The sequence below is a fragment of the Pristis pectinata genome, chromosome 23, assembly GCF_009764475.1.
Source record: "Pristis pectinata isolate sPriPec2 chromosome 23, sPriPec2.1.pri, whole genome shotgun sequence".
Taxonomy (NCBI): Eukaryota; Metazoa; Chordata; class Chondrichthyes; order Rhinopristiformes; family Pristidae; genus Pristis; species Pristis pectinata.
The window spans coordinates 28,385,149-28,399,231 of record NC_067427.1 but is presented as its reverse complement, the minus strand read 5'-3'; the positions used below and the strand labels follow the sequence as shown (position 1 = coordinate 28,399,231).

At 39.5% G+C, this 14,083-nt stretch overlaps 1 protein-coding gene across 1 annotated transcript in view; it reads right to left on the bottom strand.

The window, feature by feature from the left end:
* The window catches only part of LOC127582189 (uncharacterized), a 32,545-nt gene extending 20,207 nt beyond the window's left edge, over window positions 1–12,338 (bottom strand). The window contains exons 1-3 of the mRNA XM_052037263.1: window positions 12,115–12,338; window positions 11,493–11,547; window positions 5,781–5,885 (exon numbers count right to left, since the gene is read on the bottom strand). Coding sequence (XP_051893223.1) covers window positions 5,781–5,824 — 44 coding nt within the window. The 5' untranslated portion in view covers window positions 5,825–5,885; window positions 11,493–11,547; window positions 12,115–12,338. The remainder of the gene's footprint in view (window positions 1–5,780; window positions 5,886–11,492; window positions 11,548–12,114) is intronic.
* Between the last annotated feature and the right edge of the window lie 1,745 nt (window positions 12,339–14,083).

The window sequence follows — 14,083 nt, the reverse complement described above, 5'->3', positions numbered from 1 at the left end:
AAGTATCAGTTCATGTTAAATTGTTTAATTGAGATATCACAGAACATAGAACAGTACAGCAATGTACAGGCTCTTTGGTCCACGATGTTGTGCAGACCTACGTGAACACTAACTCCATGATCAATCTAACCCTTCCCTCCTACACAGTCAATAACCCTTCATTTTTCTTATATCCATGTGCCTATCTAAGAGGGCCTTTTAAATTTCCCTACTGTATCAGCCTCTACCCACAGCAGTGCATTCCAGGCACCCCACTACTGTGAAAAACCTATCTCCCCCAAACTTTCCTCCTCTGACCTTAAACCAATGTACTTTGGTGTTGGCCATTGCTGCCCTGGGGAAAAGGTGCTGGCTGTCCACTCTATCTATGCCTCTCAATCTCATACACCTCTATCAAGTCACCTCTCATCCAGAGTTGTTCCAAAGAGAAAAGCCCTAGCTCGCTCAACCTTTCCTCATAAGACATATTCTCTAAGCAGGCAGCATCCTGGTAGGTCTCCTCTGCACCCTCTCTAAAGCTTCCACATCCTTCCTACAACGAGGTGACCAGAAATCAACATGATACTCTAAGTGTGGTCTAGCCAGAGTTTTATAGAGCTGCAACTTGAACTCATTCCCCTGACTAATGAAAGCCAGCACACCATACACCTTCTTAACCACCCTATCAACTTGTGCAGCAACTTTGAAGGAACTATAGACTTGGACCCCAAGATCCCCCTTCTTCCACACTGTTCAGAATCCTGCTGTTAACCTTGTACTCCACCTTCAAGTTCATTCTTCCAAAGCATATCACTTCACACTCTTCCAGATTGAACTCTATCTGCCACTTCTCCACCCAACTCTGCATCCTATCTATATCCTGTTGTAACTTACAACAACCTTCTACACTATCCACATCTCCAACTTTTGTGTCACTAACCCTTCCCTCCACTTCTTCATTAAAGTCATTTGCAAAAAATCACAAAGAACAAGGGTCCCAGAACAGATCCCTGCAGAACACCACTAGCTCACCGACCTCCAGGCAGAATACTCTCCATCTACTACCATCCTTTAACTTCTGTGGGCAAGCCAACTCTGAATCCACACAGCCAAGTATCCATGAATCCTATGCGTCATGACTTTCTGGATGAGCGTACCATGGGGAACCTCGTCAAACACCTTACTAAAGTCCGTATCACCACATCCACTGCTCCACCTTCATCAATTTGTTTTGTCACCTCCTCAAGAAACTCAAATCAGGCTGTGAGGCATGACCTGCCCCTCACAAAGCCATACTGACTATTCCAAATAAGATTATGCTTCTCCAAATGTTCATAAATCCTGTCCCTAAGAATCCTCTCTGATAGCTTGCTCACCACTGATGCAAGACTCACTGATCTACAATTCCCAGGATTATCCTTATTATCTTTCTTGAACAAGGGAATATTCTTGTACAAGTATCAATATAAGTGAGACAAGAGACTGCATTTCCCTCCATAGATGCTGCCTGACCTGCTGAATTTCTCCAGCATTTTGTGTGCGTTGCTATCAACAGAAGTGACAGCTTGTCAATTTCCGAAGCCACTCTCTCAAGTGGCCTCCTGTGGTGAAACTGGCAGCCAGTATCCTTAAAAGACCAGTATCTGATTACTGTAGACAAATTACATGTAAACAGTTCCTCCTCCCCCACCACCCCCAAGACTGGTTCTCTTTGAATTTAGAACACAGGCAGGTGGATGATAGGTGGAAGCAGACAAGGGGGGAGAAACGACACGTGAAGCCAAATGAGGGGAGGGGAAGGTGTACGTGGAGAGAGGCTAGAGGCTGATAAGCGAGGACGCAAAGGCTACAAGTACTGGGATCTGCCAAATAATGGAAACCATTAAGGGAGAAAGGCAGATGGAATCCCGAAGGCCCGGGGGGGGGGGAGAGAGGCGGGGAAAAGAGGAGGGGGACAAGAGGGGATACAGTGGGTGAAATGCATGGGTAGTAGGTGGATGGATATTGGAAAGGTTACAAGAATGGGATGAACAGTGGTGGACTGGGGGGGGGGGGGGGGGCAGGAAGAAGGATGGGATACCTGAAATTGGAAAGTTCAATGTTGGGTTGTAGATTATCCAGATAGAATACGAGGTGTTGTTCTTTTAGTTTGCATTGGGCCTCATACTTCACCCACTGCATCTCCTTCTCCATCTGCCTTTCACCTTTCCTTTGAAGGTTCCACTTTCCTTGCTTATTAGATTCTAGCTCTTGTAGCCTTTGTTCCCCCCCCACCCTTATCACCCTCCAGACTTTCTCCACTTTCACCCTTTTCTCTCCCCACCTGGTTCCATCTGCCTTTTATGCCCTTGTCTACTTCCACCAATCACCCACCTACCTGCATCTCCCAACTCCACCCTCTCTCTCCGCAAACTGGTCCTTCTGCTCATCCTTCACTCCTCCTCAGTCCATCCATCACCTACCAGCCTGTCTCGCCCTTCCCCTCATGATACTGGCTATCTTTCCACTCTCAATCCTGATATATAGTTCTAATCAGAATCATCAACAATTCTCCTTCCCCCACAGATGCTGCCTGACCCACTGAGTTCCTCCAGTACTTTGTTTTTTGCTCCATATTCCAGTATCTGCAATTTGTGTCTACATTTGTCCATTTTAGTAGCTGATACTTCCAATAACAGAGTCAAATCATCTAAAAGCTACTGGATCATGTTTCTTGGGCAGGCCTTGGATTATATTGGAATGTTGTTAAACTCTAATTACAATGTCTGAAGGACACTGGAACTTAGTTATTGGAATTTATTAGACTGACATTATTCCAGACCAACAGCAAGAGGAGTCTATCATGTGGCCCTTATGTATGCACTCATAATTACAGTATTCTATAAAACAATGAGATAATTACTTATTTCACATACACCACGTTGCTTTCTTGTTTGAAAATGTGCGAGAGCAACCTTTGTATGAAAGCAGAGATCAGAGTCATCCGACTTCTTTTATTGGTCGGATGTCCTCAACTATGTACCCAAATTGGATGTTGTATTAATTCCTGAACTTGCAAACTCTTAGCTTCACCCACTGCTCTTCTGTGACTCTGGGTCAAGATTTATTATTTTGTTTGAGAACAGAATCAAAATTATGGGCTTAATTTTTAATTATGAGGTTAGAGCTAGGCCATATGGGAAATAAATATGAAAGCACTTTTTTTTACATAAAAGGTTGTGATAATCTAACACTTTCTCCAAAGGGGTTGGAGTTACTGGGACTACTGGAACGCTTAAGAGCATGATGATCAGATTTTTGTTAGGCAAGGGTTACAAGGAATATGGAGTTAGCAGAATAAAGAGAACAGAGGTGGGATCACTCATGATTTAGCTAAATGGTGAAGCAGCCTCAGCAGCTTATTGGACAATTTCTGTTCCTAATGTTCTGATGACAGTATGTGCCAGCAGTCCATGTTATAGATTGCTTTTCTTTTACTAATCTGAACATGTAGATTCCCAACAGTGGTCACTAGATTGATTTCTAACTGAAGAAGTCCTGCTCAATTTACCTCAAGTAATTTGGATGCTAACGACTGTGCTTCAAGTGTCATTTCAGCAAACTATGAACAACTAAAGATGCAGGATTCTATTCAAAATGCCTCAAATGCACACATAAAATTTATTTACTTACACCTAGTAGGTAATTAAAAACATTTAATTACTTTTCCTGGAGCAAAGGAGGCTGAGGGATGACATGAGGGGTATATAAAATTATGACAGGCAGAAAGAGTAGATAGCCAGAGCCTGTTTCCCATGGTAGGGGTACTTAAAACTGAAGGGCATAGGATTAAGGTGAGAGAAAGGAGCTTTAAAGGGGAGCTGAGGGGTAAACTTTTCACATGAAGTAGTTGGTATTGGGAATGAATTGCCAGAGCTGGTGGTGGAGGTTGGAACAGTCACAAAATTCAAGAGGCATTTGGACAGAGACTTGAATGAGCAAGGCATAGAGGGGCATGAAATTAATGTAGGCAAGTGGTATTAGTATAGACTGATAGTCAGCATAGACAGTGGTCCAAAGGGCCTGTTTCTATGCTGGATAACTATGTTCACGTTTGTGGTTTTGATCTTCAATGGTTTAAACTTTTATTTATAAGTTATTCAAATCTCAACATCAAAGGCAAAGAGGATTTTGCTGCTTCTACAGTGTATGAAATCCAGAATCTGGTGAATGGAAGAATTGGGTGCAGTGAAGGAAAAGCTTTCCTGGCATTTTATAACAAGAGGAGAAATCTGAGAGAGGAGACAGTGGGAGCCCAGGACCGAAGTCCTGGTATTAATTAAAATTAAATTTTAATAACTATAACCAACTTCTTTAAAAAAAAGGGAATGGAGATTTTCTTTTTAGATCATTGATGAGTAGCTGAGAACTGTTCTTGGAATTTCTGCATTATGTGGGAACTTCAGAACATTTCACATGCCCAGATCACCATGTGCGAAGGAAGAGTCTCTGGTTGTTTGAGTTTAAACTTAAGGTTTCCAAGCTTGAGGAACAACTGGAGTCTCTGCAGAGCACCAGGGAAGCTGGGAGCTTCATGATTAATTCGAATACACAACCCTGCAACCCCATAGGCACTGTGTGATAGTAAAACCAAAATCTTCCAGAAGAGTAAGTGACAGGAAGTACAGCAGTTGTTGGGATGCACATCCCTCTCAAGTCATTACCCAGCAGTGGAGATTGTTCAGAACAACAACACATTGAGGGAGTGCAGTTTACCCCAAGGGAAGGGACTGCACACAGCAAAGTGTAGAAATCCAATTATAAGAGATTTCATATATTGTGGATTAACAGGTGCCTCTGTAATCATCACGTTTTGTGTTTGGGAGAACTTTTCTGACCAAATGTCTGTCCAACTATAAAGTAGGCATTTTTGAATCTGTTGTTGGGGAATGAGGTGGGCCAAGTGATAGTGGGAGAACTTAAGTAATAGTGATCAAAGCATCAGAGCAAAGGAAGATCGAAAGCTGAACTCTTAAACTGGAAAGGAGCCAACTTCAATGGATGAGGGAGGACCTAGCCAAAGTAAAGTGGAACCAAAGTGGCAAGAAAAATTATAATGGAACAACTGGCCATTTTCAAGGAATAGATGTTTCAGGTAGAGGCCAGATACATTCCCTCAAGACAAAAGGTAGGGGAACCAAAGCCAGGGCTCCTTAGATAATGACCAATTTAGAGAATTTGACAAAATAACAAGATTTTATAACACATCAAGTGAATTCTTCAATCAAGAACCAGGATAAAAACAATAAGCTGAGAACGAAAGTGAAAATGTAAATAAGACTGGAGAAGCTGGGTTTGATCTCCTTAGAGCAAAGAAAGTTTGGCAGAATTTTTAGAGGCATACTAGATTCTGACAAAGAAAAACTGTTCTCATTAGCTGATGATACAAAGACTTGGCCAAAACATTAAAGCTGTTTCTCTAAGAGGTAGAGGGAGGAATGTGATCTACAGATGTTTTAAAAAATTCAGTAAGTGGTACTGACCTGGAACTCAGCACCTCTGATGCTGGCTTGTGCACCGATAATCAGTAATTTCAACTGGATTGGCCATTAAAAGAAATAAAATTTAAAGGACTACGAGGATAGAGTGGAAGAATGGAACTGATTGGATCACTCTACAGAGAGCCAGTATGGACCTGGTGGGCTGAATGCCCTCCTGTTATGAATTTATAAGACAGTCATTATAGCCAAAGCCATTCTACATTAAATTTGTCTTAACAGTGAGAAAAGCTACATCTATACATTTACATGAAGAAACATTACCTCTCCAATGCCCAGGAGAAAAATTCATCAGTCTGATCTCGCATTTTATTGTCATCATTACATTGTACTGATTCCAGAGTAAGGGCATCCAGCTCTATAGCTAACCTGATGAAGACACAGATAACTTTTGTTAACAAAGCATGGAAAGCTGACCTTTTCCAATAACAGAAATACAATTAACCAAGTAATACTGGTTCCTATCTTTCTTATGTTCAATAACAAAAATATGGAATATAAAATCCTGAATATCAGGGTACTCCAATATTTGGAAGGTGAACAGTACATGCCACCTGAATAACAGGGTGATCTGGTGTGTGAAAACATGCCTCCAAGTCGGATTTATGCACCAATAATCAATAATTTCAATTGGAAGTTGGATTGGCAGTTGAAAGAAATGAACTTAAAGGACTACGAGGATAGAGTGGAAGTATAAGGACTGAGTGGATTGCTCTTCAGAGAGCTGGTGTGGACCTGATGGACTGAATGGTTTCCTTCTGTTATGACTATGTGATAGTGTCATCATGGCCAAAGCACAGATCTTCTGCCAACTGTTTTTTTTCCCTTAATATTCTCTCTACCCACCCATGACATACTACTGTGTCCAATCCACTCAATCATAATGTTTCATAATATTAAAGATTTCTATTAGGTTACTGCTTAGACTTCTCTCAAAAGAGACCCAGTTTGTCCATTCTTTCCTTATACTGTAATTATACTCTCATTTCTTCTATCATCCTTGAAGATGATCTCTGCAATCCTCTTCATTGTCTCCATGTCCTCTAACAATTCAGCAAACAGAAATATATGCAGTAGTTTAAGTGTGCTCAGTTCTATTCCTCACAAACTAAACTGTAGGTAGTATAGCACATGGTTTGCTTTCTTTATGGTTTTGCTAGCCCATGACTTTTAGTAATAGGTGGATTTGTATTCCAGGATCCATTGTTACTCTACAACATGTAGACTTGCACCTTTTACCAAAATATAGAAACTCATCCACTGATTACTTGCAAGGTTATTATGTCCTCTAGGAATCTGTTGCAGTCCTGACTACTCCCCCTATCTGGTATCATCTGCAAATTTAGAAATTGTATACATCTAAAGTGGTCCCAGCAGTGATCCTTGTGGAAAACCCCTTCCTACCTTCCACTATGAATTGTGCAATTTTCTGCTTTGTCCTACAATCAGTTAGCAATCCATTCTGCTATTTGAGCTGACTTTGTACTGTCTGACCTTGTACACTAGTTTATTACGAGGTAACTTATCAACAGTTTCTGAAAATCTAGATAAATTAACTCTACTACATTGTTGTCCTCTTTCTGTCAGCTCTTCAAAACATTCAGTAGGTCTACTCATGCAAGACTTTCCCTTTTATCATTGAGCCATTTCATGAATGGATATTATTCTATTCTCTCTTTTAACAGGGATTCCCTTATCCTTCCTGCCACCAATATTAATCTGATTGGTCTATAATTTGTTTGATGTTCTAACCCCATTCTTAAGAATTATCACCAAATTAGCTGTCTGCCATTCACTTGGCACTCATCATTTTGGAATCAATTATTAAATATACTTTGTAATGCCTCTGCTATCTCTTCCCCAGATTCTTTTCAAATGCCTGGATGTAAACCATCTGGACCAGGTGTTTTATCTGAGTATTATCTAACTTAATAGATCTATTTTAAATTCACTTCTCATTATCCATCAAATGTCACATCCACCTGTTCTGTCTCCCTGCAAAAAAAAACAAAGCAAAATGAATATTTCTGGCACATTCCAGTTGTTACCTACAGTAGTGTCCTACCCATCCCTTAATTGCTCCTTTTGCATCTCAAAATTGCTTTCATTAAAATATTGGGGCATCTGTAATTTACTATTATGTTTAATGTTCCTTGATATCTTAATTTCATAGTTTCCCTTCTGCCATCATGTTCTTTTGACATCTCTCCATTCATGTTCTCTGTTATCATGGGCTCCTCTGCTGTCAAGGTGTTTTATTTGTGCCTCATTCTTTAACCTCAGTTGTTCCCTTGTGTCTACTCATGCATGGAGGCCCACGAGTGTTTGCTTTCTTGATGTATCAGAACACGTTTTATACCCAAGAGCTAATGGTTATGAGGGATCTTAACATTGTGGCTTTTTCAGACCCAGATTATTAACTTTTGCAAGTCTGAGACAAAAGAGGGGAGAAAATATACAAATTAGAGCCTGCAGACCTCAGAGACTGACAAAAAAATTTGCATTTAAAAATAACATCTTTATAGCATGAATGTTCAAAATATTTTGATATCAAAATTGGATCACAGCAGAGATGGGAAGAACTTTAGCTGAAAAAAAGTGGAAAAATGAAGTTAACCAAATGGATTTAGAATGATTTCCAAAGCAAAGACAATGCAACCTAACAGAGGATGGGGATAAAATGGAGGTGTTTGGGGGGGGGGGGGGGGGGGGAAGAGAGGTGGCAGTGCGGAGGATCTCAGGGCTCTCCATTGATTACAGATATAGGATATTGTTTCTTTTGGGCTCAGGACTTGATCTTTGTAGAGAAAATTAAGGAAAATAGGCTGTCCGTTACAATTTTGTACAGGACACCCTATTTAATAGTGTTAGTCCCTTACAATGAGGGACCCTTGGCAATCCAGGGGTAGAGGGGATGGATGTGGGAAAAGACAGAAGATAGCTTAACCAACGAAGGGCACAGATAGAATGAAGACTAAGACTACAGATCTAGGAAGGATTCAGGATTTCTGTGGATTAGATTTTGCCTGCTTTGTACTACTGCTCATAAATTTTACCTGCCAAGGACCTATTGCAATAAATAGGCTTACTCTTCACACAATGCTCAGCCCCATTCATGATACCACGTGAACCTTTTATCACTTAGGACAGGTTTTATTTGATGGGAAATTCTATGCTTTAAAGAAATTACATTTTTTTTTAAAAAAAGGACCTAGACTTAAAAAGCCAATAAAAAATGAACAGAAGTGTATCTCTGGAATATATCTTTTCCATCAATATTGTACAAGCTGAAATAAAAACAGCACAAATAGAATAGACTTCCATTGGAAAGACTATTTTATCTTCATGAAAACATTCATGTATTATAACTAGTATTCAGCAAGCCACCACACTCAAGCCATGGAACACCCTTATAAATCAGCTAGAACACTGTATCCAGTTCTGTACTCCATACCACAATAGGGATACAAAGCCCATGGAAAGGAGGAGGGGTATCAGATATGTGGAAATACTTGGAGTTGGGTTTATCCTCCCAGATTTAAAGATGTTCAAGAATGAGAGTGATGAAGGAAGATTCTAAATGATCTCATGGTTCAAATTATTGTATAGTCAAAAAGAAAGTGGATAATAGAAGAAATGCAGAAAGCCTGATATAATTACACTCATTGGAGATTTAAATGTTGAACAAAGTCTCCAAAAGTGTCCTGTCTCAATGACTACCAACCAGTAGCTCTAACATTGACCATAATGAAGTACTTAGAGACTGATAACAGCCTACATCAGCACCAGTCCCCCAGACAACCTAGACCCACTGTAATTTGCATTTAGGAAAGAGGTCTACAGATGATGCCATCACCTTTGCACTATATTCAGTTCTGGATCATGTCAACAAGAATACGCATGTCTGGATGCTATCCATTGATTACAGCTCAGCCTTCAACACTATAATACCTAATAAACTCATCTCTAAACCCTTGGACGTTGGCCTTTGGGGGCCCCCATCTGCAACTGGCAGATCTTAGTTGGTTAGAATTGGTCATAACATTTCATCCACCTTAACACTGGTGCTCCCACGGTTGCGTGCTCAGTCCCCTGCTCTAATCCCTGTATTCCCATGACTGTGTGGCCAGATTACAGTGCCAACTCAATCTTTAAATTCACCAATGACACCACCGTTAGAGGCTGGATCAATGATGAGACAGAGTACAGGAAAGAGATTGTAATCCTTGTATCATGGTGTCAGAACAACCAAGCTCTTAACGTCAACAAGATGAAGGAGCTGGTTGTTGACCCAAGGAAGTGGGGAAGGGTTGTGGGGTGAACACACTGTCCTCGTCAATGAAGCTGCTATAGAGACAGTCAACAGCGTCAAGTTCCTAGGCATCCATTTCACCAGCAACTTCACCTGGTCCATCCATACTGATGCAGTGATCGAGAAAGTGGCCTGCATATGTACTTTCTTTGGCATCTGAGAAGATTCAGCTTGCCCACAAGGATTATCTCAAACTTCTACCCTGTGCTATAGAAAGTATCCTGACAGGTTACACCTCAGCCCAGTATGGCAACTACTCTGGACCTACAGAACCTGCAGGGAGCGGTAAACACTGCCCAGTCCATCACAGGTTCATCGCTTCCTTCCATCCAGTCCATCTTTACATTGCATGGCTTCAGGAAGGCCAATATTATCACCAAGGATGCCTGCGACCCTGGCCATTCTCTTTCCTTTCCTTCTACCTTCTGGGAGAAGATACCAGATGATCAGACTCAAGAACAAATTCTTCCCCACTGCTATTAGACTTCTGAACCAATCCCCTTCCTGGTGGTGCTGCCACATTCTCAGACTCAATGACACCTCTCTCAGTTATTCCGTTATTGTCACTTTAGCACTTTTTGCACTACTATCTTTACACCATTTTGTTTTGTACTCGTATTTATTGTTGTAAATATCATTACCATGTATACTATTTTCTATGCGAGCTTTATGCCAACAAGAAATTTCATTGCACCCTGGTGTACATGACAATAAACTAATCTGACCTGAAGTTCAGAAAGTTTAAGCTAAAACAGAAATTAAAATAAAAAAAACAAGGAAGGAAAAGAAAACAGGTTTCTCATCTGCCAAATTTGATACCTAATCAAGCCCCTTCCAATCATTGTTGATGATTGTACCATGAACAAAACCCAACATTGATCCTATGTGACAGATGTCAGGTTACCGTCTCTACTTAACTGTTAGGCCAAACATGCTTCCCCATCAGCTTAAACATCTTCTCATGTTACTATCATTATACCACTCCAGCACATCTGCAAGGCTTCTTTGCAGGACCAATTTAATTTATTGAATTCAATCTGGCAAGACAAACACAGCAGATGTATTGGAATACAATGATCTCAGTCAAGAAACATTCCCTTCACCATCCTTTGTATAAATCCTTTTTCCTCTAATATTAGATTAAAAATCTTGGAACCCCATACCAAAGAGCACTGCAGAACTACCTTTACCATCAGACTGCAGCAGTTCAAGATGACAAATGAGCATCAATTTCACGACTATGAATGGGTGAAGTGCCAGTAATGCCGTCATCAAAAACCTGAACAACAACAAACTAGGGCCTCCACCACTCTACACTGATGACACCCATCTTAAAAACAAAAATCATTTCATTATGCCCTGACTGCTTTGTATACAAATTCTTCTCTAATCTACTACTGCTAACACCAATACTGAATTCTACTATCTCGAGCATCAAGTTGCTGTGCATTCTTAGCATTAAATCTGCAAAGGGTTGAAAATTATATAATTACTCATATAGAGAAAAAAATAAAGGCCACATATTTATTTCATTCAGATTAATGTACTGTTAAATAAAATAGAAATTTGGCTTATTTATTCCTGCAAATTATTATAAAATAGCTTATTCTCTCTTGTTATTAGTAACACCATAGACATGTTCCAGCATTAAAGTTTCAACTTACTGATTTGTTTCCTCACTAGAAACATCTTCAGATTCGTGGGCAATACTTGGAATTTCTGTTAAATACAAGGAACAGGTTAAATTGCACCAAGGTCTTGCTGATTCGGATTCCTAGAAGATTGTAACTAATTTGAATCAGAATTATTTGCATCAGTGACTGTATTAAAATTTAAGTCAGATCAGTCACTCAGGGAGGGCTGAGTATTGTCAGACAAAGAACACATGCTAACAATGGGGTGAAAATGACAATTATCAAATTCCAGTCTAATATACACTTTAACCTGTGCAAAGCAAGAAAATATTGTCCCCCGAGATCTTGTACCTAATTGTTACCAGTGGATTTCCTTTCTGCCATCACAGATCAGATCAAATATTTATATTTTGCTACTTTTTTTTGGAAACCAAATCGAATTTAAGTGATTTAAAATACACATATCTAATAAAGAGTTTTTTCCCCAGAATTTCCAACATTTTGCTTCTAATACAAAATAAGCTTAAAAGTAAATTTAAACCATTTGTAACAGTTCAAATATGTAAATTAAATTCAAATTTAGTTCATGCATAGAAGTAGCAAGGGGCTGGCTAATTTCCCGTGAATATACAGTCTAAAACTTCCATCTAACCTTCACAATGGGATTCAATGACACCATGTGCTGTAAAGGATTCCGGCCTGCACACAAGTGATGGACAGCTCTTGCTAGTTGTAAAGTTCCTTCTAGGATGCAAAAAATGGTCTTCTCCATGCTGATGAAGCAGAACCTCCCATTTTGTAAGTGGTACAGTTGGTAAAGATGTTGGGTGTAAAGTTGTAACTGTATCATAATCTGGGATATCCTTCAATATCCAATTGGTGGTTTCCAGCAGTGTATCCATACTTTTACTTTTTCTCAACAATTTCACAACCCTAGTTGTTGATTCACTATGAAATCTTGCCCACATCGTACTGTGGCTTTTATCAACAGATGTTGCCATACTGATATTTTTCTGTTCAAGAAACAAATGAAACGTTCTTACAATTTATTCAGCACAGACAGTAATAGATCTACAAAAATAAATTAGATCTCATATCCCACTACCTTGAAATGAGGTTAAGATTTACACTATGAAGGGAGCAGCATTATGCTTGGAAATGTACAATTTTGAGCCATGTCCTTTGGCTAGAAAAGACAAGTCCTTAAGTGAATAATGTTCGTTGAAAGGTTACTATATATTCTTTAATATGTTCACTATTAACTGCACAACTTTTTTTTTGCAAAACTGGCAAAGTTTATGGGTGAAATGAAAGAAATTCTCAAAAAACACATCTTCAGAAAATCCCACATACGTCTTAACTATTCAGAAAGAAAATTGTAAGTGAATGATACAGGACATCTTGATTTCACTGAATTGAAACTTAAGCAATTCAGCTGTCACATTACAGAGTCAAATATGTAATTATTAATTCATTTCCAGTTCTCCAAAATCCATGTTACAATCTACATGATTTTAAAGCTATTTTTACATTTTACAGCACTGACAAATGATGGATTTTCAAAAGTACAAGTAGATCACATTTTCACTTATTTGAAATGAGGTTATAATTTTACAAATGCGAAGGGAGCAGCATTATGCCATTATGATAATGACTTTCACTTTTGGAAACTTTTCTGGTTATAATTCACAAGCAATGGAACACAGTGACAGAAGTGGCTAGCCACAATATTCCCAAATGGGAATTCCCAAAAAGCAATATTGTGTTTAGTGCAAAGATGAGATGCTATTCCTCCAGCTTTGCTGGAACAGTGGATGAGACCAAAAATAGAGGTCACAGTGGGAATGTAATGGTGGAGATGGAAGAATGAACCCAAATACAAATAGACCCTTTGGAATCTTGAAAAGAGAGAAGAGTAAATATGTAAATATCACAATGGAAATATCAGAAATTATGTAGAATATACAGGCTATTGGGATGAACAGTGATGAGAAAGGCTTCCTTACTCTTGTTCTGGATGAGAGAAGCATGAAAGCAGAAGTGCAAGAAATGGAGCAGATGTGGTTGACTCAGTAAACTGTAGTGGAGAGAAACCACAACTGAAGAGAAAATAAGACATTTTTGAAAGACTGGTATGGAGGGTACTGGTGAAGGAAAAGTTGGAAGAATGGAATAGAGTCTCTACAGGGTGGAAAGAAGCATATTCAAGGTAACTGGGAGTCAGTGGGCTTGTGGGGGATACTACTTACTAACTCATCTCCTTAAGTGGATAGAGAAACCAAAAGAGGGAAGTATCATAGATGGACCACGTGAGCCCATCTTAAAAGCAAGGTAGATATTGGCAGAAAAGGTGACAAAACTTTCCATTTCTCTCATGATTGGGAACCAGCGCCAATATAGTGATTGATAATGAAAGAATGGGTCGGAACAGGTCTGAAACAAGGACTGCACCACATACAGCACAGGAAAAGGCATAGCATGGACCCAGAGGAGTTCCCATTGTTATATCCGTTTTCCCATAAATTACTCAACACTATTTCAATTACCAATGGTTTCATATTTCCAACAACTTTATTTTCCTTTCGCTTTATTCCCGAGCCTCGCCGACAACCTATTTACAT